General features: G+C 36.9%; 1 protein-coding gene across 4 annotated transcripts in view; it reads left to right on the top strand.

The window, feature by feature from the left end:
* Nucleotides 1–26,452, top strand: part of LOC113230756 (protein dead ringer) — a 234,463-nt gene that overhangs the window by 60,724 nt on the left and 147,287 nt on the right. For 3 of the 4 annotated variants that reach the window (XM_026464838.1, XM_026464836.1, XM_026464839.1), the window contains 2 exons: nt 12,658–12,882; nt 13,211–13,483. In XM_026464838.1, the coding sequence (XP_026320623.1) occupies nt 12,658–12,882; nt 13,211–13,483 (498 nt within the window). The remainder of the gene's footprint in view (nt 1–12,657; nt 12,883–13,210; nt 13,484–26,452) is intronic. The other variant, XM_026464837.1, reaches the window with a different exon arrangement.

Here is a 26,452-nt window from a genome sequence, read left to right as displayed (position 1 = left end):
GGTAGTAAATTTCAAATTAAATTTGGGACATAGATTCCGAAAACGCAGAGATGCGAACCCGGATATGAACCCACGGCCTCTGCTTCGGAGCCCGTAGGTCAAACCATTAGGCTGCCACGGCTTTTATCAATTAAATATCAAATTTTGGTATTGACAATTCAGGTAACAGTATCAGGTCGTGTATATTGCACATCGGGAAATCCCGGAATCAACAAATATATATACGAACGCTGTTGTCGCGTCTATACATATGTTATGGTGTTATTCACTAAAGTATTTATAATAGCGAAATAAGAAACTTTAGTAACGTTGTCAATGATTTTGATGTTATATATTGACTAATAAAGTTTCATATTAAATTGTCATAAATACATCATTATTAATGCAATAAGTCACAAACGCGGTTACAGCATTCGGAAATATTCGTGGCTTCCGGATTTTCCCGATGTGCAATATTTAGAGTTTGACACTGTACATACATTGTTATACACAAGTATGTAAAATTGTAGTTACTGTGAGCGTGGTGATTATTGCAAATCTTCCTTATATAGGAGCTTATTTTTTTCAGAAAGAATCCCATATTAACACTGGACCTAACAAGATGATGAAGAAAGTACCCAATACGAAACTAGGCAAACTGTCGCAATATTAATATCTTAAAAAATTACTTTGCCATACTTTTCCAAAAATGGATGATCCTAGTAAATAACCGCTAATCTCGTGACAAATGTCTACGCGGCTCTTTCTACAAAGGAAATGACACCGTCTTTATTCAAACATGGGGACCACATCCGTTTGGCGCCTCTATTGATCTGATCACTGTCAATAGATGGACATCTGCATATAGGCTGTAATTCTTGAGTTTCATAAGCTCATGAAAGCTGTCTCCTTTGGTTGGGTAATGGTTTAATATATTTCTAACTTTAGACGTCATTCTCTAATCTACAAAAAATGTGTATATTAAAAGACTGGATATACGGTTTTGTAGGACAAAGGTGCTGGTAAAATTATAGGCACATAGGACTTTTCAACTAATATCTCGGGGTAACGGGCACAGCTGTAGTGCCCCCTTAAACCTTTGTGATTTAAGCTTTAAGCGGCACTGCCACTGTTATGGACAGAAGTGTCGCTTAAAACCAGGCGCACGACTTGTTTGTCCCGTCTTGGTATCTTAAAAAAACTTATTTCAGTAATAGATATCTACTAGTACATACCAATGTGACGTTATTGGGATTTCTAAAAGCGCAACGTATTGAGAAAAACAATATCTTATAAAGAGTGAATTATTGTTATACTTTTCCTCATTGTCACATTTATGACTTTACATATTGTATCTTGGACGTCATTAAGCCAATCTCGATATTTCCCTTAAAAAGTGAGTCAACCCAAATAAGGAGAGACATCACAAAGGCTTTATACGTGATCATGATTGTTTGCCAGTTTGCGGAACAACTGAGTAACGTAAATAAAAAAGCATCAGTTTACTCGACAAGTTTATGTTGCGACGATGCGTCAGTGTTCAAGATAATCAATGTCAAAAGTCATATCGATTTTGAACATTCCGATGAAATCACAAATGGTCCTCACTTCGGACCAGTTTGTCGATCCACTTAACGTTGCTGGCTCGATAGTTTGTAAATGACACGTACATTTAAAAGTTTCCCCGAAGTATCACCGGAGCGGCGCGCCTACACACGCGACGCTATAAAAGCGATCGATTATTACCTATTTGTGTGAAAAGCGGAAGGAATAGCCCTGTAAAGCGGCCACGAGGTGTGTTACAAGCACGAGCCGCGTCCGCCGGTGTCGCTCGTGAGAAATGTCAATATTGACCGCGAGCGTTCGCTACGCTTCGAAATTGTCTCAACGATTTCGATATTTTCCAATCTCAAATATTGTGTTAATAGCTCAGACAGTTGGAGAGGCCAATTGGCTGTGCCCGAGCGGGTGGCGAGTAGTGTAGATTCGTGCGCCGGCTATTAATTGCGCGTCGTTGTTGGCCGACTTGCATCACGCGGCGAAAAGTCTCCGTAAACATCGATTCATTATCTCAATCGCAATGTTAAAGAACTCGTCTTTATTTGCGCTTTCTACGCATAAATAAATATGTATAAAGGTATATATTGACGCCGTGGAATCTGGCACGCGTCAATCAAACGGAACGTACACGAAACCCAGCGATTTGTCACTCGGCCATTTTGACTCATTTACAATAATGGCCGCCATTTTGGTGACAATAATTAACAGATAGGCATCTTCGTCTGTCCGCTTTCTAGTTTTTGTTTTCTAAAATAATTATCATCACAATAAGCGACACGATCTCTTTTTACTTACCGCTGTTGCGGTATTTTGAATAAAATTAAGCGGCCAAAATGATTTCGAATTCAACGCGACGGCGAGGTTGAAATGAGCATCTATTAGAAACCGGTGGAACAAATGATTATATACGTTATTTTGAACAATTACACATAGCATCGTTCGCGACATCATTGCATAAATTAAGTACTAAATTCTTTTCTTAAGCAGCCGTCGTAGTCCAGACAAATGGCTTTTAATGAATTCTTTTCGAGTATGATAAATTGTTTTTATTGAAAAGATAAAGACGATGTATAAATTACTGCGCGTCAATTCGGCGCTGAGAATGTTTTGGCAAAACATTCGCGCCATTAAACAGGTGCGGAGCGGGCGTGCGCAAGCGCCGCCGCGTCCACAGCAATGGCATGTCATGTGTAGAGCGTCGTCACACCGTCAATGGGTCAGGTTATTTACCTCTCCTTATCACCTTTTGTTTTGTTCAAATACTTGGTTCATTTCGAACGACAGTTATTGCTTCCTGTCATGATGGTAGTACTTCGTCATAATACAATTCAACTATTCTCGGTTGATTACCTCTTTCGAGGCAACAAGGCGCCAATTGCAAGACAGATAACCAAAAAATCGACGAAATGAGTGAAGAATTAGATGGAATGTTTGCGCAAGATATCGCTAAAGATCGAAATGAAATAGAAGCCGAGCTATTGGAAGGGCTAACAATAAAGGCATCGGAGGTCGATCGGCGATACAGGTCCTTGTGTCCACATTAGCATCTCGAGGCAGGAGTGTGTGCAAACAGCGAGGGTCATCTGATGAAATGTTCAAAGGCTTTTAGTTCCCGAGAATTATTAAATGAAGCCCCAGGATCGTAATGTAAACACGGCGTGTTTGTCGAGCCAAGAACCTGTTGCTTTGTCGACGGTTTGATGCGTGCTTCGGCTTATTGGCGGTTATTTTACGTGCGCTAATGTCGATGTTACTGCCGCAGTTAATACGGCAACATTGTCACATTCGAAGCCCATTTCGGACGATTCGCACAAATATAGGATTGCATTGTGCTTGCATTGTCCGAGTTTATTCCCCTGTTTGATGGCTACTTTTGTGCGGCGCGAATTCACAAATTTATTGCCCCTCTATTAAGCCTTTAGGCAGGCAGTGCATCTCGAGTCTCGACGACGCATAGAAAATGCTGTAGCGATGTACAAACATAATAAAGCAGTGGAATCCCTCGATTATGCAAGCAGCAAGGCAAATTTCCCTTGGACGTCAACAATACGTTGCACAAATGGTTGTCGCAATAGAGTCTGCGAAACGGCAGATATGTAGAATATCTAAGTAAATACATGGTGTAGGTAAATAGCCGGGTAGCAGGTATGCGTCCTGGTGCTAACACTGCTAATGTGTGGACAAAGCCCGTCGTGACGGGTCCCGCTAATAAATGTTCCCGGGAGTGAGGATGCGCGAACATTTTCATCACGTTGCCTACGGGAACTATTCACTTTTAAGTCTTGCTTTTTGAATTCATAAACAGGTTCTGATTCTCTTAATTTTTATTTCTAGTTTTATCACCAGATGAACGGCTAACTTTATGGCCTACATTTAGCGAATATACAATTTTGCGCTAACTCATGATGAAATTATTGTTTTGCGTTCTACAGTTTGATAATATACTTGTATAAAATCACCTTGACGGTATTAAATCACGGCCACAGTGTTAATTATTGTAATTCTTCAATGCCTTATAAAGCAAATGCACATTGGATTACTCAGCAGTTTTATTAGCACACGTCTTCGATGTTTTCACCTCGCACCTCCATCGCCTCTATCGAAATTAACAACTTGATGTTCAATATTTTATTACCTGTCGTATTTGCTTTGAATACCAAACAAGTCGTTGAGTCAAACATCTTTCATTGCAAGTTTCTATTTGATTTCGACTCATAAAATTTACTCGCATGGACACGATTATGATTTCTATTACAAATATTACATTGTACTGTCTTTCAGGCGGATTCTATGTACATGTACAGCAAGCACTTTCAATGCAGAACTATCTTTTGTTCGAGATGCTCTACTCTTCTCTTAAAATAATATCTCTATGTCGTATCTACCATTTAACATTATCGTCACTTGTAAATCTATTGCTTACAATCATATGTATTTGTTATTTTTATCAGTCAAACTACTGGTTTTATTTTGACTCAGTAAGTCATTCATTCCTAAAGCTTTTTTCAAATCTTATCTTCATTTATATTGACGCTACCAACAACTTCTTCTAATTCAAAATCAATTTCAGTTTTGTGTTATTAAGGTTGAGTTTCGATTACATCTTCGTTTACTAGAAAGCGTTAATCATTGGTGTGTCCTTCTGCTTATAAGTTTTCGGGTTTCTTAGAAGAATCAAGTTCACTTGATGTTTGCATAAACGATCAGCGTATAGCTTGTTTAATGGTGCCGAAGCTTGGATTGTTTCACTTTCTATTTCTTTGTTGGATTTGTATTTTAAAGTGTATTAATTGATGCAGGTGCAATGTATAAGAAATTCTATGATTTCGTAGTTTTTAACAACGACAGTATAGTCTTATTAACGCACGGTGATGTTCAGCAGCGATGTAAACGTGCGATTGCATCGCTACACTTTCGATTTATAGGCGATTGCGTCGATACAAACGCGCGAATGCATCAATACAAACGCGCGCTTGCATCGATACAAACGCGCCATTGCATCGATGCAGACGCGCGTTTGCAAGTCGCGTGTGTTTGTAAAGGTATACTATAAGCGACTGCATCGCGTTTGCATTGCTGTTAAAGGTTGTGTAACCGCTTTAACATAAGGCATTGCTAACAAAAATTTTTTTTTGTATATATCATGTAGTATTGTACGTTTATAGTGCCTGATCTGTCACGATATTTGATTTTTTTCCATAATATTTAGATATACGAAATGCTAAACAGCAAATACGGTCAAGCAACAGATAAGTAGAATAACACTAGAGTTCTATGTGCTAATCGAAAAGCAAACAAAATTCGTTTCCATAAGAAATCGTAGTCGTGATTTTATAATATAACATTAACTGTAACTTGTTTAGTGACCCTAGTACGTACAAAGTACAGGAGATAAATATTGAATGAGTCAATATGTACGACCGAAATTTCACCATTGGTTAGCGGATGGTGGATAAACGTTTATAATATGGTAACTTTTGATTTGATAGACGGATTTGTGCTACAAAATATTTCCTTTATTTAATTTTAAATTAGCCACGTTACAAGGTATGTTGTAAATTGTATTATCGTTATTGCAAATTCACTATGTCTCACTGCAATTATTTAAAATATGTATATATATGTAATTCTTCACAAGTAATCTTGTATCTAAATTGATCCGCTGAAGGCAGTATGATCTTCAGAGATCATAGGGTTAACCCTAGCCTATCCCCTTTGGACAAAACAAAAAAAAAACCAAACGTGATTAAAATTAATTTATGTTCTTTTACCACATCATAAATAATAATAGAATAGCCATGTCATAGCCTTGCCCAAAATTGATAAGTAATTTTTCACTAATAAGGTATATATAGAAATTAATTTAGGTCAGTTACATCACGTTATAAATTAAATACTGTTATTATCAATTCACTATGACACGTCATGTAATATTTTAAGCTTCTGTGTTCCTATCGGCCACTGTACGAAGAAGGACATTGGCGCTGCCCCGTATTCTGCGCATTAGCAGGTAGCGTCCCTACCCGCTTCCGCAAAATGGCACTAAAATTCATCATTCAGCCATACGATGCCCACTGCTGGGCATAGGCCTCCCCCAACGATCTCCACGACGATCGGTCCAGGCAATACACATTGGTCAAAGACTTTCGTCTTGAGACACTGAGGTAATTTGGACGCAAAGATTTTTTGTAGTTTCCCGAACGTTGCCCATCCGAGCTGGATTCGACGAGAGATCTCTTTCTCAAAGTTGGACTTACCTAACTGGACTGTCTGCCCCAGGTATACGTAATGGACAACAACTTCGAGTGTAATGCTCCCATTTTAAACACTAAATTTATGTAGATCGTATTATTTTTAAGACTTCATATGATAAAAGAACTTTTATCTATATTATACCAAGATTACAAATATTGAATAAATGACTATTATTACTCCATTTTATTTAATTTCTTGTTAGAACACATGTTCGAAATACAAAATGTATGTATTTTTGAAAAGTCATTCGAATCGGCAACGCGTGATCTCAGATCGTAGCAGGTTTTTGGCGAAATTATTTTCAAACCAATTAAATCGCTTTCCTACCTGTAATGTTGAATTCTCTATGAGTAATCTTCTATACTCGTTGAATGCATATTTTTGAAATGTTAACTCTCCGTTGTCCTTTAGTACCAACCTATAGTTTAGCTTAAAACATAATAAAGATATCAATTCGCTCAACTCGTTCTGCACCGACGTGGTTGTTAATGTTTCCAGAATATATGTAGGTACATTTTGAAATTATGTACAAACATGGCGGAAACTACGCAGTCATGGCAAGATGCATGAAAAACACAAGTCCGGGTGAAATAATCGGTGGCTATTAGATCCATGTGTGCACACCCACGTGATATTATTAAAAATAACATGTTATACCTAGTATATTCTATAGAAATGCATGTGAGTACATGTATGAGATATAAACCTTCTATATGTTTATATGTTTCTAATTCTAATTCTTCTAATGTTTGGCCGGACACAGTGAAACTGTACTTATCTTGTTACACGCCACTTCTATACAACCTGTTTTTCCACAAATAAATTAATTGTGAATATGAATGTATTATAATTGTCACCTCGAGCGCAACTGCACGCGCTTAATTCAGCGAAGTAATTCAACTAAATTTGTCCATGTCTTAAAGTAATTATAGTTCAGTGGCAGAAAGCATAATCTTTAATGCTAGCAGTTCATTTCAGTACTGCGCATTGAGTCTTGTGAAATTTATCCATTTATCTATCTTTGTCCATAATAATTCATTTTGTTTAAGGCCCGATGCCCACTGATGGGAAAGCACGGCAGGGAATTTTTAGGTGACGAAGAGTTATCTAAATAACTTAATGTTATGATATTATTGTTGAAATTCCAAAATTAATGGTCGTAGCTATAAAAATGAAAGCGTCGGTGAGCTTAGGGATGTAGAGCCGGCTGCTTCCGGAATGTCTCGGCAACCTTCGGGATGCTTTCGCAAGCTGTCGAAGCAAGGTTATTCACCCAAAATCTTCTCCTTGGAATATCATTGTCTTCTTCTTCTTCAACATGATTACAATTTTTTAATTTACTACTGGCAATAAACCAGCTTGCAATATCTGGACTGTCGCAATGGTATGTCCCGTCACGCCTAAGAATACCGTGACATGGTAGCTGTCAATGTGCGCTTGCAGGCAGTAATGTCGGAGAATCCCTTGCCACGACATCCCGCCAATGGGCGTCGGGCCTAAGTGTTCTCAAGTGATTTCCGCAAATAAAATTGAGTTATAAATTCTCGTTCTAACGGTAAATGATAAAAATAGTCCAAAATGTAAACATTAAAACACATGCATAAAAGTCTTTACTTATTTATTTATTTATAGGTAATTTAAGGTATACCAACAGCCTAGATAGAGTTTTGTAGAAAAAGGTTACGATAAAAGGAATTGTTCTTATACATATCCTTATTAGTACACATAACTTTGTATAATTTAACTAGTACAGAACTAAGTGGGTATACAAGTGAATTAAAGAAGTAAAATATTATAAAAGTGAAGTACCACTAGAAATATAAAAAAATTAAGGAGTCTGTAAAGCTTTTAAAACCCAAGACAAATTCAACCGCGCGCGGTTGACAGGTGTTATCATTCTATATCCAGTCCGCGTCGCAGTTGGTATAATACTTCTCTTATCACGTATATGGCTACTGGTGGAAATCTCTCTATTTTGTATTATAAATGAAAACCAAAAACTTTGAAAAGAAAAAACGGTAACGACTAATTTTATTAATAAAATGTTTAAACAAAATTGCGGTCAAGTTAAAAAGTAATAAAAAGGCGAACGGAATTCAGTAGCTGTGTGGAACCATGAGAAAGCAGAGCTGAATAAAATGACGTGGCACTTGAAGGTCCTTATTAGCTTCAGGGTTTCTTTTGCAAATAACTAAACTCTTTATTAACTTTCCAAAAAAAAGTGAGAACGACGTTAATATGAGTGATTGTTTGATTTATATGAAGTTATACAACAACACATATACCACTCACTGCTAAACACTGATCTTCTCGTAGGAAAGTGCTATAAGCTAGTCGAATGCGAGTTCAAATCATAAGGACGTATTTGAAACAGTGGACATTATTTTAAGTGACACATATAGTCCGGTATCTATACTAAATTTACAGTTCTCAAAACGCAGAACATTAAAAATAGTGTTTAAACTCCGTTAAAATATATATAGGAAACATACAGAACCCTCAAAGCATGTGATCGCAAAGGGTTGCGTGTCGGTCGCCTTCGAACGTTTATCCGAACGAACCATTTCACCCATAATAACTCCACACAATATAATAATGCGAATAATAAATAAAAATGGAAATAAAATAATAATTTTAATGTCGTAATTGTGGCCCCTGAGGCCCAAGGGCTGCTCCTGCAAAATACGCTCATTTATACTTTTCCCTTCCACCGATTTGATTGCCTGCCGACTTATTTTTCGTATTGATTCCGATGGTGCTTTAAGTACTTTAATAGCTATAATATTGTAACTGGTTTTCCAGTCTTATTACCAAAGTGTAATGACCTATTGTGCATACGTCAATGTTTGCAGTTTACAATACATTTTAAATGTATTTATTACTTTTTATTTGGCACTTAACTAGAACCTCTTTATAATCGAAAGTAACCTTATAATATTTCTGTTTAATGGTACAAAACCATTAAGAAACGTTATTGTTGGGTGTTTGCAAAAACTTCGGCCGTGAAATAAATTGCGGTAATTGATTGTGTAATTAACTTTTTATTATAAATACTTGTTTAAAGTGTATATAAAAAAAATTGTGAAGAATTTAACCTGAAATTTTTGCACAAAATAACGCCTTGAAGCAAAAATTGTGGTGCAGTCACCATCTGTCACCCGATATCATTACTTATAGAAATAATACAACTTTTAATGCTAAATCCTCAGGGTATAACATGCCAATAACTGTCGAAAACCGCGAAGGATATTATTATGTAAATGTTTATTCAATTCGCAGTCGAATTAGCAAACAATATTGTAAACTTACGATTAATTTTCGTATTAAATTAGAGTAGGTATACGTACTTCTAGGAATTCAAGCAGTTATGGATGATTACAATGTACATTGTGTTATTACTGACTGATTTGCCTTAATATTCTTTATTAGGTATTTCGCGATTGTTACACATACGAAATGAGACCATATGACCTGTAAAGGGCCCGAAAAAGCAAATAAATATACGAGATTTAGATATGATAAAATATATTCATTTCCTAAATATTTTTTGCTGTTACATTTGAACATTCTTATATTAATGTTAGTTAAAGTTTTTCGAACGGTTTTATGCTATCTATATGCATATATATATATACTTCACGCCCTTTTGCCATCGGGGTAGCAGAGATTACATGCTTCCACTTGCACCGATTGTAACACACAACACCAATATATTATTACCTTTGAGCGGTTATACCCAAAGTACGTGGAGTTCCAGAGCCTATTCTCTTTATAATACTAACAAATGTTTGGACTAACTTGAAGACCCAAAAGCTGGCTGATCTCTCGCCCAACTTGTTAGCATGTAAATGGAGATCATACTAAGGAAGAATGCTGTCAGTACTTTGAACAGTCAGCCGTGGGTACCCAACTTAATCCATATTGTCTGTCTCTAGTCCAAATATTTAAGCTTTTAATGTTTATTTACTTCATCATCAACCCATTTTTACGTCCAGCTACTGGGCACGGATTTCCTCTCAGGCGAGGCTTTAGGCCATACTCCGTCACTCTGACCCAATGCGAGTTGGGGACTTGGCATGTTCACACGTTTTCCAAAGGTCACAGCCTACCCTTCCACGACGTACAGGTTTCATCACGATGTTTTCCTTCATCGAAAAGCTCGTGGTTAATTTCAAATTAATTTTGCACATAAGTTCTGAGAATCTTCGAGCCCGGATTCGTACCCACGGCCTTTGCTTGAGAGGTAGGCCAAACCATTAGGCAGCTACGGCTGTCATTAAGTTATTATTATCGTACTATTTCAATAAGAATTACGGTATAACTTATCAATTGTGAGTTTGTTTTAATTGACAATTTATAACAACAGATAACGTATTATACAGTGTTTGTGGGGGAACTTGTAAGTTTTATAATATGTCAGAGCCTATCCAAACTCTGACAATAACAAAAAACAATGGACTGTAGTTCTTCTTGGGAAAATTTGCAGGGCTATAGCAACCTCTGACTGAGTTAAAATTGTACGTTCCACGACTAGTTTAGCATTATTCCGAGGATCCAACGCCTCGCGACATTTATCTTTAATTGCTGGTTACAGTGGCTGACTGTACACCTGCCTTCCTTTCTTTCCTTAGGGATCCTTATAAAAAAATGGCAAACTCTTGATGCTATTTTAGAGAAGGAACGTCACAATATGTGGTATGGTGTTTCGATTTACCGGCGATTGCATCGATGCAAACGCGCGAACGCATCGATACAATCGCCTATAAATCCCTAGAGAATCGCACGCTTGCATCGCTGCTTAAAATCGCGCGCATGTGTAAAGGTAGACGATTAGCGACTGCATCGCGTTTGCATTGCTGCTATAAGTACTCTAAGCTTCTGTTTGCGCTGCATTCTTGAAAAGACATATTTTACAGGTAGCGACGCCACATAACAACAATTATGGTGTTTGTTCCCTATGGTAGCAAACAATCTAATTGCCAATCTTTTGAAAAATTAATTGAGTGTCATTTTACACTATACGGGACACTCGTGACGGGAATCGGCATTTGTAATAAACTAACTATTTTAAATGCCTTTATTTTCATGGCTTTATTTTAATACGATATGTTATCATTGGTTGAAGATAATGGCATTGATATCAGGATTTTATGTTCAAGAAATTGTACGTTATGTTACCAACATTCGTTCTTTACTGTTCACATCCACATCTTTTGCTTAAATTTGGCAATTTAAAAACAGAAAGAAAACAATTATACAGGATTTATTTTTATTTAACTAGGGAAAGTTGATTTAAGCAACACTAGCTTTTTAAAGTTATGTTAATAATTTTTTTCACTGCGGCAAGCGAAGTAAATAAAAATGGTATAGTATTTTTAGTAGTAACTATTTTTTTTTTAAATATACGATTTTTGAAAATACTTTAAAAAATGCATTGTTAGCATTTATTTTGGAACGTAGCACAACTCAGATTTCAACGTTTAATTTGAAATCTCGTTTACTCTATCATGATTTCTCCAACGTTGCGACAATTACGTCTCGAGTTTTCTGACAACTTTGAAGTTGAGGGTCAAGTTCAAATTAAGGAGGATTATGATACAATTATTGTAACTTTCGTTCATAATTATCTCAAGTTGAAGTTAGTCGTTGAAGATATCATTTCAAGTGTAAACGAGGCTTAAAATAAAATGTCAAAATGTAAGTTGTGTTACGTTCAAAAATAAATATTTACAAAACTTTCCATATGTTTTTACGTATTTTTAAAAATTCATATCGTTTTTTCTCAAACTTATTTCAAAATTTTATGAACGAAACTTATAATATTTTATAACATATATTTAGATGGATATAAATTTTCAACCGGTCGCAACTAAAAACTTGCGAGTCCAAATTGGGCATTGTTCTATTGGAGTCTTTGGGTTGAATTACATCATGTCAGAGACGGGAAAATGGATTTAAAGAAGGGCCATATAAAATAATTAAAATGTTTAAGCGAGTCAAACAGATTTTCTTTTTATTGAAATTTTGTTTTATTGTTTTTGAGCGTTCGAGTAAGATCTCGATATTTCGACATGTTTCTCGAATTACATAACCAGCGGTAAAGCTTGTCACATTATATAGGATGCACAATACTTCGCTAAATAATGAATATGTGCCAAATTTGTTTATCTGTGCCGTATATAAATGGCTGTTATCGATCAGCGACCGGATTAAATCACGCCGTAGACCGGATTTGGTCTGTAGGCAGACGTTTTCCCATCACTGCACTAGTCAATTGACTACCATTTTTGGTTTTAGACTTTACGAATTGAATGATTTATATCCTCTTTATATGTTCCTCCTAACCATCTCTGTGTTTCACAGTCCGCCCGGTCCGAAGGCGAGTCTTCAGGAGAACAATCGTGCGAGAGCTCAGACGAGGGAGTCGGTCGAGATGCGCCAGCGCATCAGCCTCTGCCCCCACACCAGCCCCACCAGCCCCACCAGCCGCATCAGCTCAATACGCACCACGTCAATCATCAGCAGATAAATAATCATATTAATCACCAACATCAGAGGAATTCACCTAGACCGCATGAGGTTTTGAAAGTAAGTCAGAAATATAAGTTGTAAAAGTTATGTAATTTAGTTTTTTTAGCCTTTTAGTAGCACGTCAATTCCTCAAAGAGAAATAAGACTTATATGGAAACTTTAGATACTACTACTACTGAAGGAGATTTTATAGGGTAAAATACATATTTTAATCAGATTTGTTAAAGTTGTATTCTAATCTCTTGATTATACGTATTATACGATTACGGGATTACCGAAGTAAACAGCACTTTTTCGGGAAAATGAAACAGAGTCTCTGTAATAAAAATTTTATCCGTATTTTTTAATGCGATATCTCTCTTCATTCTGCATTTTTTTTTCTCAGGTACGAGACGACTTCGAGTCTCTTAAAACCTCGCTGCATCCTCACCTCTCGTCACTAGCTTCACTGGCCCAAGGAGCGCCACTGTCTACACCGAACAGCGTGTTTGCCCTTGCAAGCGCGGGGGCCGCGGGAGGCTTTCCTTATGCCCCTCCCGCATTCCTCGCCCCCGCGCCGCCGCCACCTGCGCAGCCAGCTGGGTCTGCATCGTCCTCGTCATCGGAAGGTAGCGCCGCTGGATGGAGCTTCGAAGAACAGTACAAGCAGGTCCGTCAGGTAAGTTCGGCAATATTTAGGTTATGTTTATTTTCAAAGTGTGTCACGTACTTTTGTACTAAAAAATATTTTCAACCAAAACATTAAATATTTTCTCTGTCAAGGGAGTCACTTTATGTTTATGTAATTAGAGCAAAAATGACGTTTCGCGTTTGTGCGAAATGCAATCGCGCGACGTTTTTTTCGCTCTTATTGCTTGGACATAAAGGTTTTTCTGACCGACTCAAGGCGATTCCGTGTGAATAAATGTGATGCGTCCCTAAAAAGGATAATGAACCAGTACCTATGCAACGTAGACTAAACATTTACCTACACAATGTTTGATTCAACAAGAAAACAATCAAATACAATGTTGTTACGACTTCTTCAAGTGTTCAATTTAGTTACGTGAATAATCAAAACCCCTACCGCCAAACACATTATCCTTCTTTGTTAAAATATTCAAGCATATACGTGACCAATCAAATTGTTTCTATACGTAATGGCCGACAACCCTTTTGTTACATATTTTATTCGAAGTGGGGATAAAGTTGTCATGAGTCGCATGCGTTTCAACTAATTTAACATTCGACAGTATAGTACGTAGCGATAAATAGACCCCTATTTACGTGTACGAATTTAAATTTGAGGATTTGTGGTAGGTTAACTTTATAATAATTGGTTTAAGTAAAATAATTTCAACTGTACAAGAAACCGATCTCAAAAGTTTGGTGATCCACTTTAGATGTGTTTATTTGCCATGTTTTATTGAAATCGATGAAAGTGAGAGAAATCCAATAAAGCGGATTCACCCTTGGAGGTGGTATAGTTTCTTCATAATTGTATGGGACTACTACTGAGGTACAGTCCCGAGCACATCAAGCTTGACACTTTGTACTTTGGACCGTTTTTATCGAAAGCGGCACAGAGTGGAATTTAAGTCTTAAGTGTCAAGCTTCACGTGCTCTTGACCCTGTGCCTCCTTTCCAACAAAAAAGAATCGTCGAAATCGGTTCACAAATGTAAGGATAATCGCGTAACATACACACAAACAAATGGTCGAATTGAGTAGTCCTTTTTTGAAGTCGGTTAATAACATAACATTTATCTACTACATTTTCTTGAATTTTTTATGAAATCGAAACCAATATTTTTAACTGTATTATACAAGGGGAAGAGTACGTCCAGCTAGGTAGTTATGGGGCTTGCGATAATAATACATGCGATAAAGGTACAAAGTCCAAGTTCCAGCTTGACGAGCTTTTGACTGCACCAGTTTTATTCTATAGAGAAATTTTTGTTTGGAAACCAATTTGGTTTAATTTACTTTTTTATTAATAAAGGAAAAAAATGTGTAAAAACTTTTACAAAGTGTAAAAGAGGGTGTTTAACTTTTCGGCGTATCCTTCTAAAGCTATTGTATAAGTGCCAGGAACAATTTCAACATCTTTTGCATGAAAAGAGTTCCAAACACTCGTGGCGTCAAAAGGTCATCATAATTTTGTAATTCTCGAAAACCGTTATTCGTGGTTTCGCGAGTTTTTACCATTACAAGACCGTTAAAGTCCTTATACGTGGTTAATTCAGTTAAATCACAAAGAAACGTGCCTCTTTCACGTATTTTTTTATTTATTAAGAAGGTGCGAAACTTATACCCTGTGGTTGTAGAGGTATTATTGTTCGTACTTAAATGTATTTATTTATTTAAAACATACAATAATAATTGAGTAAAATAATATACTTTATGAACTTCACAACCGACACTGTGGTTGTACGGCACTTTTTATATATTATTATTATGTTTTTCTTTCATAATATCACACCATACTACCATCAACCCATATATACGTCTCACGGGTCTCCTCTCAGGCATTTAGGCCATAGTCCGCCACGCTGATCTAATGCAGGTAATGACTTCACACATTTTCCAAAGGTTGTGAACCTTCTTCGACGTGCGGTTTTCATCACGATGTTTCCTTCACCAAAAAGCTCATGGTAAACTTCAAATTAAATTTCGTACATGAATTCCGAGAAACGACCTCTGCTTGAGAAGCGGTAGGTCAAACTATCTTCATAATAATTATATTTTTCTTCAACATCAACATGTAAGAGCGTTAACGCACTAAGTACGTCCGATTCGTATCTGGGGGTGTACTCTCGTTCTCCGTTCGACGTGAATGCTTCATGGTCATCATGAGTCTTTTTTAATTTGGTCGAGTACTTACTTGGTACTTGGTGCAACGGGTTGGTATCCGCAACTCGACGACAAAGCGCCTATTTTGGTCGAGTATTACTTATTTGACAGTAATTGTTTCGGACGGAGAATGAGAGTACTAGGGCCTTTCCATGGACTCTAATTACAGTTCAGTATAGGTTCGTAACGACAAAAAAGCGGGATGGTGATATACATGTCATGTAGCGCTGTCTCACAACGATTCATTGTAGGTCCTAAACTGAATCGTAATAAGAGTTCACGCTAAGGCCCCAGGAACAGTTCCGAATCCGTGACATGACGGTCCGAAATGTCACAGGGATTATCTCTAGGTGAACAAGCGACATCAGTAGTGGGTCCGAGTTTTTTAGATTTGTATGGGTCTCGGATAAGCAACGAGTACGAAACGGATGAATGCGCAAACGCGCTAAGTATTGCATTTGCCAAAGATTATTTCAATATAGCTCGAAAGCACTGTGATGAATACCTTATTTGTTTTCAAAATATTTTTACAACTTTTAAGTACAGTTAAAATAATAATGTGACAACCCTACGCTCCGATTTGAAGCACAGTTAACAGCACGTCAAGCAGTATATTTTAGTTCGAATATCGCCTCCATCTTCAGTGCGACAAAACAAAATCCGTCAATTGTAGTTTGATGTGCTACTGTCTGTACATTTTTTTTACACAAGTTACATTAGCTGTGTGTTAATTTTTTTCTCCAATATCTTGGGAATCTTTTTGACTGAAATTGAAAATAATTTCATGTAACAGCCAGCAGCAAGTTACATACTAACTTTTTTTCACAGAATTTCCTAAATTAATGTTACCTCCATAAAAATTAGGCAGTCCGCTACTATGTGTTGTTTTTGTTGGCCGGCTGCAACCCTTGCCATTGAATAAGCTTGGCCATCCAAAGGTTCCCGTTGTGCCAACGTTGCCAGTTTATTGGACAGTCAAGTATACGCCCCAGAGAGTGCGGCCGTCAAATTCTATGCCGTTAACTGTAAAAGTTGAAGGAAGAAATTTGATTTTTTTTCTTTCTTAGTATGAAACAAATTATATATGATTTCCTTTTAGGTTTTTTGCCCTATTCCCGATTATATATTACTTAGGTTAAAACAGGTTGATGTTTAATCATTAATAATTTACCTCGACAAAATGTTTTTAGTATACTTTTATCCATTGACCGACCAAGGTACCTTTTTCTATCGTTTACTTCTAACATTTTTTTTTAATTAAGGTACTTTTTACAAATTTTAAGATTGCTACTTTATGATTCTCCCTTCTACTAAAAAGTCTTTTTCATAAACATATTGACTGCAAAATAGCCGAATGATTTTTCGTAATTCCATCGTTTCAACTCAAATTAACGCGTTAAGTATTTTATCTTTCGCGTGCGCGTTAACAAGAAAGCTTCAAAACGTCTTTTGTTCACATAATATTATGACGAGTTCGTTACATAATAATATTCGAGTATCGCTCGTGCCTGTGATGTTCGAATAATTGGGTACCTAATAAGTATATGACGTGGTTTTGACGGAACTTAATAATGGGGTAGGCTATCTTGTACATTTTAGTAGCAGTGGAGCTCCTCGTGAAAGAGTTCGTCCATGGAAGTATTGACACCTTATTTATTTCTGCCGCCAAGCAATAATGTGCGAGCATTACTGCGTTGCTGTTTTGAAGGGCAAGGGTGCTGATGACATTATAGATACATGGGTCTTATCGACTTATGTCTCCGGGTGACAGGCGCAGTGGCAGTGGAACTATTATGGATAGGCGTGTGCATGACTTAGTCGTCCGGTTACTTGGTATCATTAAATCAATTGAAGATTTTCGAACTCTGCCACCACTGCGCCCATTGGCCACTGCGCCCGTCACTCTGAGATATAACTTGAACCCCATGTGCCTGTACTTTCACCAGCACCCTTACTTTCAAAACCGAAACGTATTACTGCTTGGCGGCAGAAATTTGTAAGGTGGCAGTACTTCCTTGGACGAAATTTTCCACAAGGACTGCTATTAAAATGCGTGAACTATTTGCTATGAATCGAGTACACTTCACCAGTTGTACTTTATATACAAAATGTTTTATCATTGAAGAGCACCGAATAATATGACGTATCATTACAATGACATATTTTATAATATTATAATTTTTATTTTTATTTCTTTTATTCCCGTTATTTCTTCTGCTTCGAAAGTAAGCCCTAATTCACTACAATTAATTTAAATTATCGAGTTGTATGCCTATTATAAGTGGGTTTTGCCTTTTGTTTACTGCGTAATTCAGAAACAAGTATACCTTATTAAGGATCACCTTTCATAATAGAAGCGTGCCATAAGGCAGCTTTCATGGCATCCTTTGTATTCTTTCAATGTAGCTCATAAAGTCCCAAAGATGCTATATATTTTGTATATTAATTGGGAGTCTTCCTGCAATAAAATTCTTGCATATAAATAATAAATGTGTTTACGAGGCAAGTCCTACATTCGTCTTATAATTTATATGAAAATTTTGGGCCTTAAAGGTTGGAATAAAAATCGTTATCTATCAGATAATGCATCGAACAACAATGGAATGTTTAATAGTGCGCGAACTTGAAAAGCCAAGTGCAAATGTTCGAATTAAACAATTGTGCGGCTTCACTAATTATATTGTAGCCATTTCTTGAGCTTTTGTATCTTTTTTATATCCTGGTATGTTCTGGTAAGGACTGACAAGTTAGATTTGAAACTTCCCACTCAGAAACAACTTTTTGTTCTACTGATAATACGAACTTTGATTACGACCATTTCAGAGTCCAAAAGATATTTGTCGCCTTTTTGCTACTAATTTGTTTAGTTGTAGCATATTGTAGTGTGTACGGATCGAATGCGATTATAGCAAATAGTTCACGCGCATGCGCGGTGCGTTTGATCGGTATATAAATCGATTTGTGTGACCGCGCTCCATTTAGATTTAGAATATTTGCCGTAACGGCACTTTGTTGTGACATTTTTATATTATATCATGAATACACATAGTACCTAACAAAACTCCTGCCTATTACATACTTATACTATTACATTGCACAGCCTTCAATGGCACTACTCAAAAAAGTGTTTTATATAAAAAAATATGTGACTGTGTAATGTTGTTATATTTTTTTCAATTTTTGATTGCAAAAAAAAAAGGAAAGATTATGCATGCGCCCACAACAACACCCGCACTAATTATAAAGTTTGAATTTTATAACGCTATTGAACTCGGTAGTGATGTCAAAACATTCAGAAATGGTTACAATACAGGTCAATCGACTCTCCACTTTGTCGATTTGCATCAAATCAAGGTTACACTGATGTAAGGGCAATTGGAGGCAATGCACTGTGCAAGTATTCCACACAATACGATTGGAAACAAATTTGAATCTAAAAGTCTCTCATTTTTACGTAGAGTATGTAATGTGCTTTCTAGCAAATTGTGCACGAGTTGAAATTCCTGTGTGTCTATGAACTCTGTCATATACTCTATCAGCTGTTGGGTTTGGTTGAGTTATTTACCGGTACGTTATCTCTTGCTGCGGTTTTAATATGCGACACGAAATTATACGACAAAAATGTCTCCTCACCATCTACGAAAACAAATCAATTATTTCCAGAAATGTCGACGTAAATTATATTTATTTATTCACGATTAAATCCAGATATTAAATTGAAATAACGTGTGAAAATTGTGAAAGTTTAATTTTTTTTTAAAGCCTATACTGTCCCACAGCTGGGCATAGGCCTCCCTCCCCTCTCTCCACGCTCGGTTTTGCGCCACTGAGGTCGTTTTGTAGGTGCGCGTCAAGTTCGTCTCTCCATCGACGCTTTGGCCGTAGGCTTAGGCCAAAGCGTCGAAAGTTTAAATTATTGTATTGTATTGGTATCAGCCATGATAACGTCGAGGTACAGCAGTTCTGTTCCAATCTAGTTCCCCCGCTCTGCCATCTATCGCTGCTACTACCATAAGTAAGTAAGTACAACATATGGCAGGGCTGTTGAACAATTGGACAGGCGTGTAGACGCACGTCTTGTTGGTTCCGTAACTTGATGTTATAAAAAAATTAAAAAAAAGGACTCTTTATAACTTTAGCAGGAGTAAACGTCCTTGTGAAAGAGTTGGTCCAGGAAAGTACTGTCAACTAATGCTCAACTCAAAATAAATCAGGACAGTCGCAGTGGCAGTGCTCTTCAGATCTTTGTGATTTAAACCTTTGAATGGCACTACAGCTGTTATCAAGCGTGTCATTTACCACCAGGCGCACGAATTAATGGCCCCGTCACGTGGTATCATAAAAAAGCAAGCTATATTGGAAAACTACCTTAATTTCCCAATCATTAAGGCGAAGGCAATTTTCTCCCCTACACAAATTATGTACGTGCTTTAATGTGAAAATTAGTGTTTTCAAAGTAACCCTCCTCAATATTCGTTTATACTTGCTGGAATATAAACGCTTTATCATTTGTAATAAGTAGCAATAATACACTTATTTTACAATTTTTATAGTTAGAAATAGGTACAGTAATAAGTAGGTACTGCTACGAATGTTACATATTCTTTTTAAATTTGTAGTATTACATAACATCAAACAATAATTATAGCTTTTTTATAAAAAAAGACCTCAAAAATTTGTGGAATACATCTATTTGCCAAGTTTTATCCCAATCAGGTGACGGAAAGTGGATACAACCCAATAAACCGGATTCATACCCAATTGGCCACTCTGAGCGCGTTTTCGCATTGCATCCGATTCGTATTATATATCCGAGTCTAAACAAATCTCGAAAAGTCGGACCTACTTCGGATGTTGTTTGTGTACTAAGTACTTTTGGAATCCGAGAAAATACAAACATCGCTTGTACACCTAGAGATAAAATGACACTTCGGACACCTGTGACATTTCGGACCATCATTTCTCGGATTCGGAAAGAATACGAATCGGGTGCAGTGAGCAAACGCGATTAGAGGTATATTTTCTTCAAATTTGAATAGGACTACTACTGGTGTTAACACATGCAGCAAAAAAAGCGCAGTCGGCCCGAACCCCACACCTTCACCTTGCGTCAAAATTGTCACTGCTCTTTTTTGCTCAGCGAAAACCGAGCGACGAATGCTTCTCATCGTTCAAATATTTGTCAGTCACTTTATATTCAGTAATCAGTCTCGTGAATATCATTCACTATTTGTGAAAACGGAGATCTTTCCACACATACTACAGCAACAACTGTGGTCGCGCCTTTGCAACACAAAAGAATCATCGAAACTGGTTCAAAAATGTCGGCGAAATCGCATAACATAAACATAAAAAAATGCAGTCGAATTGAGAACCTCCTCTTTAAGTTGGTTAAAAATGAGTCAAAACAATTGGGGAAGTACGTAATGTCTCAACAGCTACAGACAAACAAAAGACAAACGTTGATTCAGTTGAACCGAATACCCGAAAAAGTAAAAGCGATGCAGTGCTATTTCGGGCAGTATGCCAACACAAGATGGTGCTCTTTTGAGCATAAAGCGTTTTTCTATTGTCAGATATAAATATAGGTACCTGATATCTGTAACAGTGTTGCGTTCTTTTAGTTTTTTTAAATCATAAATTCTAGGTGTAAATGTACGCTGTATTTATAGAGACATAATATATATATATATATATATATATACACACATATTAAAAAAAACGAAGTAGGCAAGTAGGCTAAGGAAAAGTAAAGTTCTAACAAATAATTGGTTGATTTAATTTTGTCACTGCCACATTTTTATACATTTCATAGTTCTCAAAAGTTACGAAAATTGCCTTAAAAACAAAAGTTACATTATTAAGCGACATAGTCAAAAGTTACGAAAAATTTGAGAATCGTCGACTAATTTAGTCGTAACCTCCATCAATGTGAACGTTTAAGTGGCACACAAAACAGAATTACTACAAATAATTAGATAACAATTTATGATTATACCTTTATTTTATGACCAAAATAAGATGCACAAATTATATTTTAATCTTTAATTGACAGATATTGCGCTTGAAGAGTAAAAAAATTATTTCATCTAAAAACGGAGTTACGAGGTTTTCAAATTTAGCCGCGTAAGTCACCATCTGGCAATATCAAACTTTAAACCTACATTGCAATTGTATTTGTTACTACCAACTATCTATTTGTAGAGCTCACTGGATGGAGCATAGGTAGTCTTGAGAGCCCGTCTCGATTCGATTCCCTGTGGCGTATTTACCTACAACTTTAAGCTTTTGACCGCCTCTGACAAAAACTAATTTCGTTTCCTAGACGCCAAGCCTAATGACGTGAAATGTTATGAATTTCTAACTTACATTAATTCAATTATCTTAAGTTATAGAAGAATATAGCACGTAAAATGCAACTATGAATCCGTACTTGACAAGAGTATACAAAGAACACATGGAATATCGTAATATTTATATTAATTTCAATTGCTAATTCTTTAATTCTTTAGTTGGCACTTTAAGGAGTCGTTGGCGTATCAACCAAGTTAATGTAAAACGCTTTAAAGCGTCTATGACGGTCAAAGTGTTTTGTAAGTTACGTCCATTTGTGGAAGTTTAGTTGCAACACGACGAAAATATCGTGATGAAACATGCTGGTCGAAGGTCCACAACCGTTACAAAAGGTGTGATGTTCCGGTCTGTGAATGTTCCCAACCCGGATTGGGACATCGTGGCGGTCTATGTCCTAAACGCTCCCGTGTTTGAGGAGACTCGTGCCATGAAGTGGTGCGTATAATGTTTTTTGTAAATCACACCAATTACTTGGTCTCAAATTATGAAACCTGTACTATGAGTACCAGAGCGATGGGATTCACCCAGGGGCACGATTTAGCACACTCAGAACAGAATTAATTTAGAAAATTAGTCCCCAAATTTCTCCCACCTGGGAGATTCCGGTGGGATTTAACGCCCACATTGCAAACCGTTTCGACACCGAGGTCTTCAAAATTTACTTACTCTTTACTTGTCATCTTAGTTTATTACTTGAATTGACGATACTAATGATCTTCTGATGCATAATAGTTTTTTAATCGGCTGTTTTGTATTGTTGTTAATAACACTTAAAGAAACAATGTTTCGTTTGCTCAAAATAAGATTTTAACTATAATCATAAAGACGTCTTGCTGCAAAGATAAAGGGCTCCCTGCACCCGTCGCCTAATCTCAAAACAAGCATGTTTCAAATGCCTCAACACTCCTATTAGATTCGCCTCAGCCTTTTTAAGTGGCAGTGCGTTATGGGTGTGCGTACAAAAAAAACTAATGTTTTTTTCCGCGATTAGCCAAGTGAGCCATCTAAAGGTATTCGAGTGGTTATATTTATTTCGTCTAGACGTTTTATCTGTGAATGCTTTCGATAATTTTATCGGAGGGTTTGTTTTATACGAAATACACTTGAAATTTGTAATGTGGAAGTCTAATGTGGGTTAAAAGGTGCATATAGATGTTTTGTTTGTTTGTTCGTGGAATTTGTTGTCTTGGGGGTAAATTAAGGTAGAGGTAAATTTTAAAGTTGTTGATACTACGTTTGCTATGTTAGTGTGTTACCCCGTAGATAATGGTTACCACACTTATCGAGGCGAAATTGCATTGAGCCTGGCGGAAAAAGTTTTGTCATGTAATAAGCGGTCTTTTTCGTTCATATCACAATGCATGATTAGCCTCAGTCTTCGGCTTCGGACTTCTAATAGATTCTCGTTAGTAATTTCATATTTACCGCCCTTAATCCACAATGTACTATTTTTGACCGACTCGAGCCCATTTGAATCGATCCGAATACGTCTGGTGATGCCCCTTAAACGTTTACGTACGTTTACGTCTCACAACGTTTACCAAATTTTTTTTAAATCCATTTTTAAGAGGCCTGGAACGTTCGGGCGTTCAAGTCGGCCTTACCAAATTGTTCATAAGTGTGTTACAATGCCCAATCCACATTGAGTCAAGGTGGTGGAGTACGCCCTTATATCTTTTCCAGTTCGCAAAGGAGGGCCGAATTAATTTATTTTATTTTTAAATACGATTTTCAAACCGTGTTTTCTGAATAATTACCTATTGTTAACTGAACTTTGTCACAGTTATCAACGTAAATTAGTTTTAACGAGCTTTATCCTAGTAATTAGCTGACGTTAACCCAAGTCCAATTTACCCTGCACTGATCAGTTAAGCCTCAGTTTATGTAACTTGACGACTATATTTTGAGTTTACATTTAATGATCGTTTGTTTAGAATTTTAATATATATTTTTATGATATTAAGTGACTACACTAACTTGTCGTGCGTCTGGTGGTAAGCGAAACGCCTATCCATTGCAGTTTCAATGCCACTCAGAGCTTTAAATCACAAAGATATGTGGGACACTGCCACTGCGCCAGTCACCCTAAGATATTTTGACAAGTCCCATGTGCCTGTAAGTTCACCAGCGTCCTAACCCTTCAAAACCGAAACGCTGTAATGCTCACGTTACTGCTTCCCTAGAAAAACTCTTTCAGAAGTAGCTCTGCTGCTACTAATATATAAGACATATATCGTATACAAAGTGGGATACTTTGTGTACGATATTTTATTATAGATTTACTAAAAAATATGTATTATTTTTCAAAGTCAAAGTCAAATAATAATTTATTTCATAGGTAAAATTTTTACACTTGAAAACGTCATTTTTTAAGCAATTGCTCATTCACGACGCTGGCCTCCTGAGAAGAACGAGCAAGAAACTCTAGGGCTTGCTCTTTTCAAATAAACTTAAATGCTATGGAATACACTTTGAATCATAATTGTGTGGAATTTAGACTATTGTTGTCTTTCCATACTGCTTTATCTAACACATACTCTGCAATTTTATAATGTGACTTTCAATTAAAATACTTTTCATGTAAGTGTTAAACTTAGGAAATGATAATCTGAATATATTCTCCGGAATCTTATTGTAAAAACGAGTACAGTTCCCCATAAAAGAATCGTTTACCTTAGTTAAACGAAATCGTGGTACTATGAGTTTGGACTTAGTTTTAAGGTTAATATTATGGATATCTTTCAACAAATGACATTTAAATTTCTTTTTATTCTTTCTGTCCAACATATTATTTTATCTCTATACTTTTAATGTTAGTTATGTTTGTATTTGAGAATTTAGGTTATATGCATATCTTTGCGTAGAATTTAAAGTTACTTTCTTTTGCGTTATACAACAACACTTAAAACGAAGTATCTTAAGAAACAAATTAGTTGAACATTAAAAAAAGGTTGACTTCCGATGCTAATTAAGGTCCATTGTCGTTCAAGCCCGATTTAGATGCGGCCATTATCGTTAAATAGCCGATTTGTCTTGCAATTAGCCTTCAAATGTCTTTTACATAAAACTGTATGATTATGTCTATCGTCTCATTATCGAGACGAAGTGACGTGTTTGGATAACTCATGTTATAATAAGTCGTGTAAACAAATGGAGGTAATTATGGAAAATTTTTAGACTTATAACTTTACATTAATTACGTAGCTACTTAAAATTATCGGTCACAATCAGCGTTGAGATTGTCTAGGCTAATTTTGTAAGTAGTATTCTTAAAATTTTAATTACGGTTACTTTGGACAACGATGAAAAAACAATAATCTGTTCCAAAGTGTAATAATATATGGCAAAAAATAATAAGTATAACCATGTATTTAGATAGGAATTGAGAAACGTATGTTGTCTCTTTTACTACGAGTAGGTGTAACTTAAATGTTGACGAACGGATTTTACATCATCCGATTCTGAATTTCATATTCTATGTAGGCGCGTAGAAGTCGCGCCACTATTAATTTTCATTCAATATCTAGAAGCACAGTTGCAGCGCTACTGTCGCGATATGCGCGCGCACTTTTACAGGCAGTCACAATTCGTGAAGTAAAACGTAAGGACGCGCGGTTGCTGCGCCACAGTTGCATCACTGCAGAGCTTCTATAAGCGTCTAATTTAAAAACTCCCTTATTCTCGCGGTTTATTGTTAGAAAAATAAATACGAATTTCACCCTCATCTCACCCGAGGAAAAGTAAGGATGAGGTCAACGATGGAGCAAGCACATCTACTTTTTCCTATTGTGTCGATGCTTCCTTGGTTTTAGGAGTATTTATTGACGTTGAATAGTATTATTGCTACCTTGACTGCTATCCGGACCGCGTAGAGGGTTTACCTCGTACGTGCATTAGGGCACAACAGTCAGTGCTGCATGAACTGCGTTGGGGCATCGCTGCCACATTGGGTTAGCATAGCATCCCTGAACTCCCATTTACCTTGTCTGCAGCGACCTACGCGAATGCGTATATTCACGTAGGTCGGTGCGTACGTATTCGATTCAAGGACGTCCACACGGGTCACCGCAGATCGTTACCTGGTGGTAACGGGGAATTTTGCATGAAACTGCCCCCTTGGCTGAACGGTTATACCATGCCGAACTGCCACGCAGAGTTTCCGGGTTCGATTCCCGGATCGGAATTTATTTCTCTCTAATTTGTGGTTGTCTCTGTTCATGTGTCCATGGCACCCGCGACACATGGTTTCCTTAGTGCGGGGCTATGTTGAATGTGTGCGTTATTTTCTGTTTTCACAGTGCACATCTTTTGACTCGGGTGGTCACTCGTAGTCTTGCACACACCTAAATAATGACTATTCACTCTCGTCTTGAAAAGGTCCAATGGCGTACAGGGGATTACTCTGCAGGCAGGGAATTCGACTCCATAGCCGTTCGCCATAT

Source organism: Hyposmocoma kahamanoa, unplaced genomic scaffold (genome assembly GCF_003589595.1).
Source record: "Hyposmocoma kahamanoa isolate Upper Pololo Valley unplaced genomic scaffold, ASM358959v1 64, whole genome shotgun sequence".
NCBI lineage: Eukaryota > Metazoa > Arthropoda > Insecta > Lepidoptera > Cosmopterigidae > Hyposmocoma > Hyposmocoma kahamanoa.
Note: the sequence above shows the minus strand (reverse complement) of the source record. Positions and strands in the feature narration are given on the sequence as shown.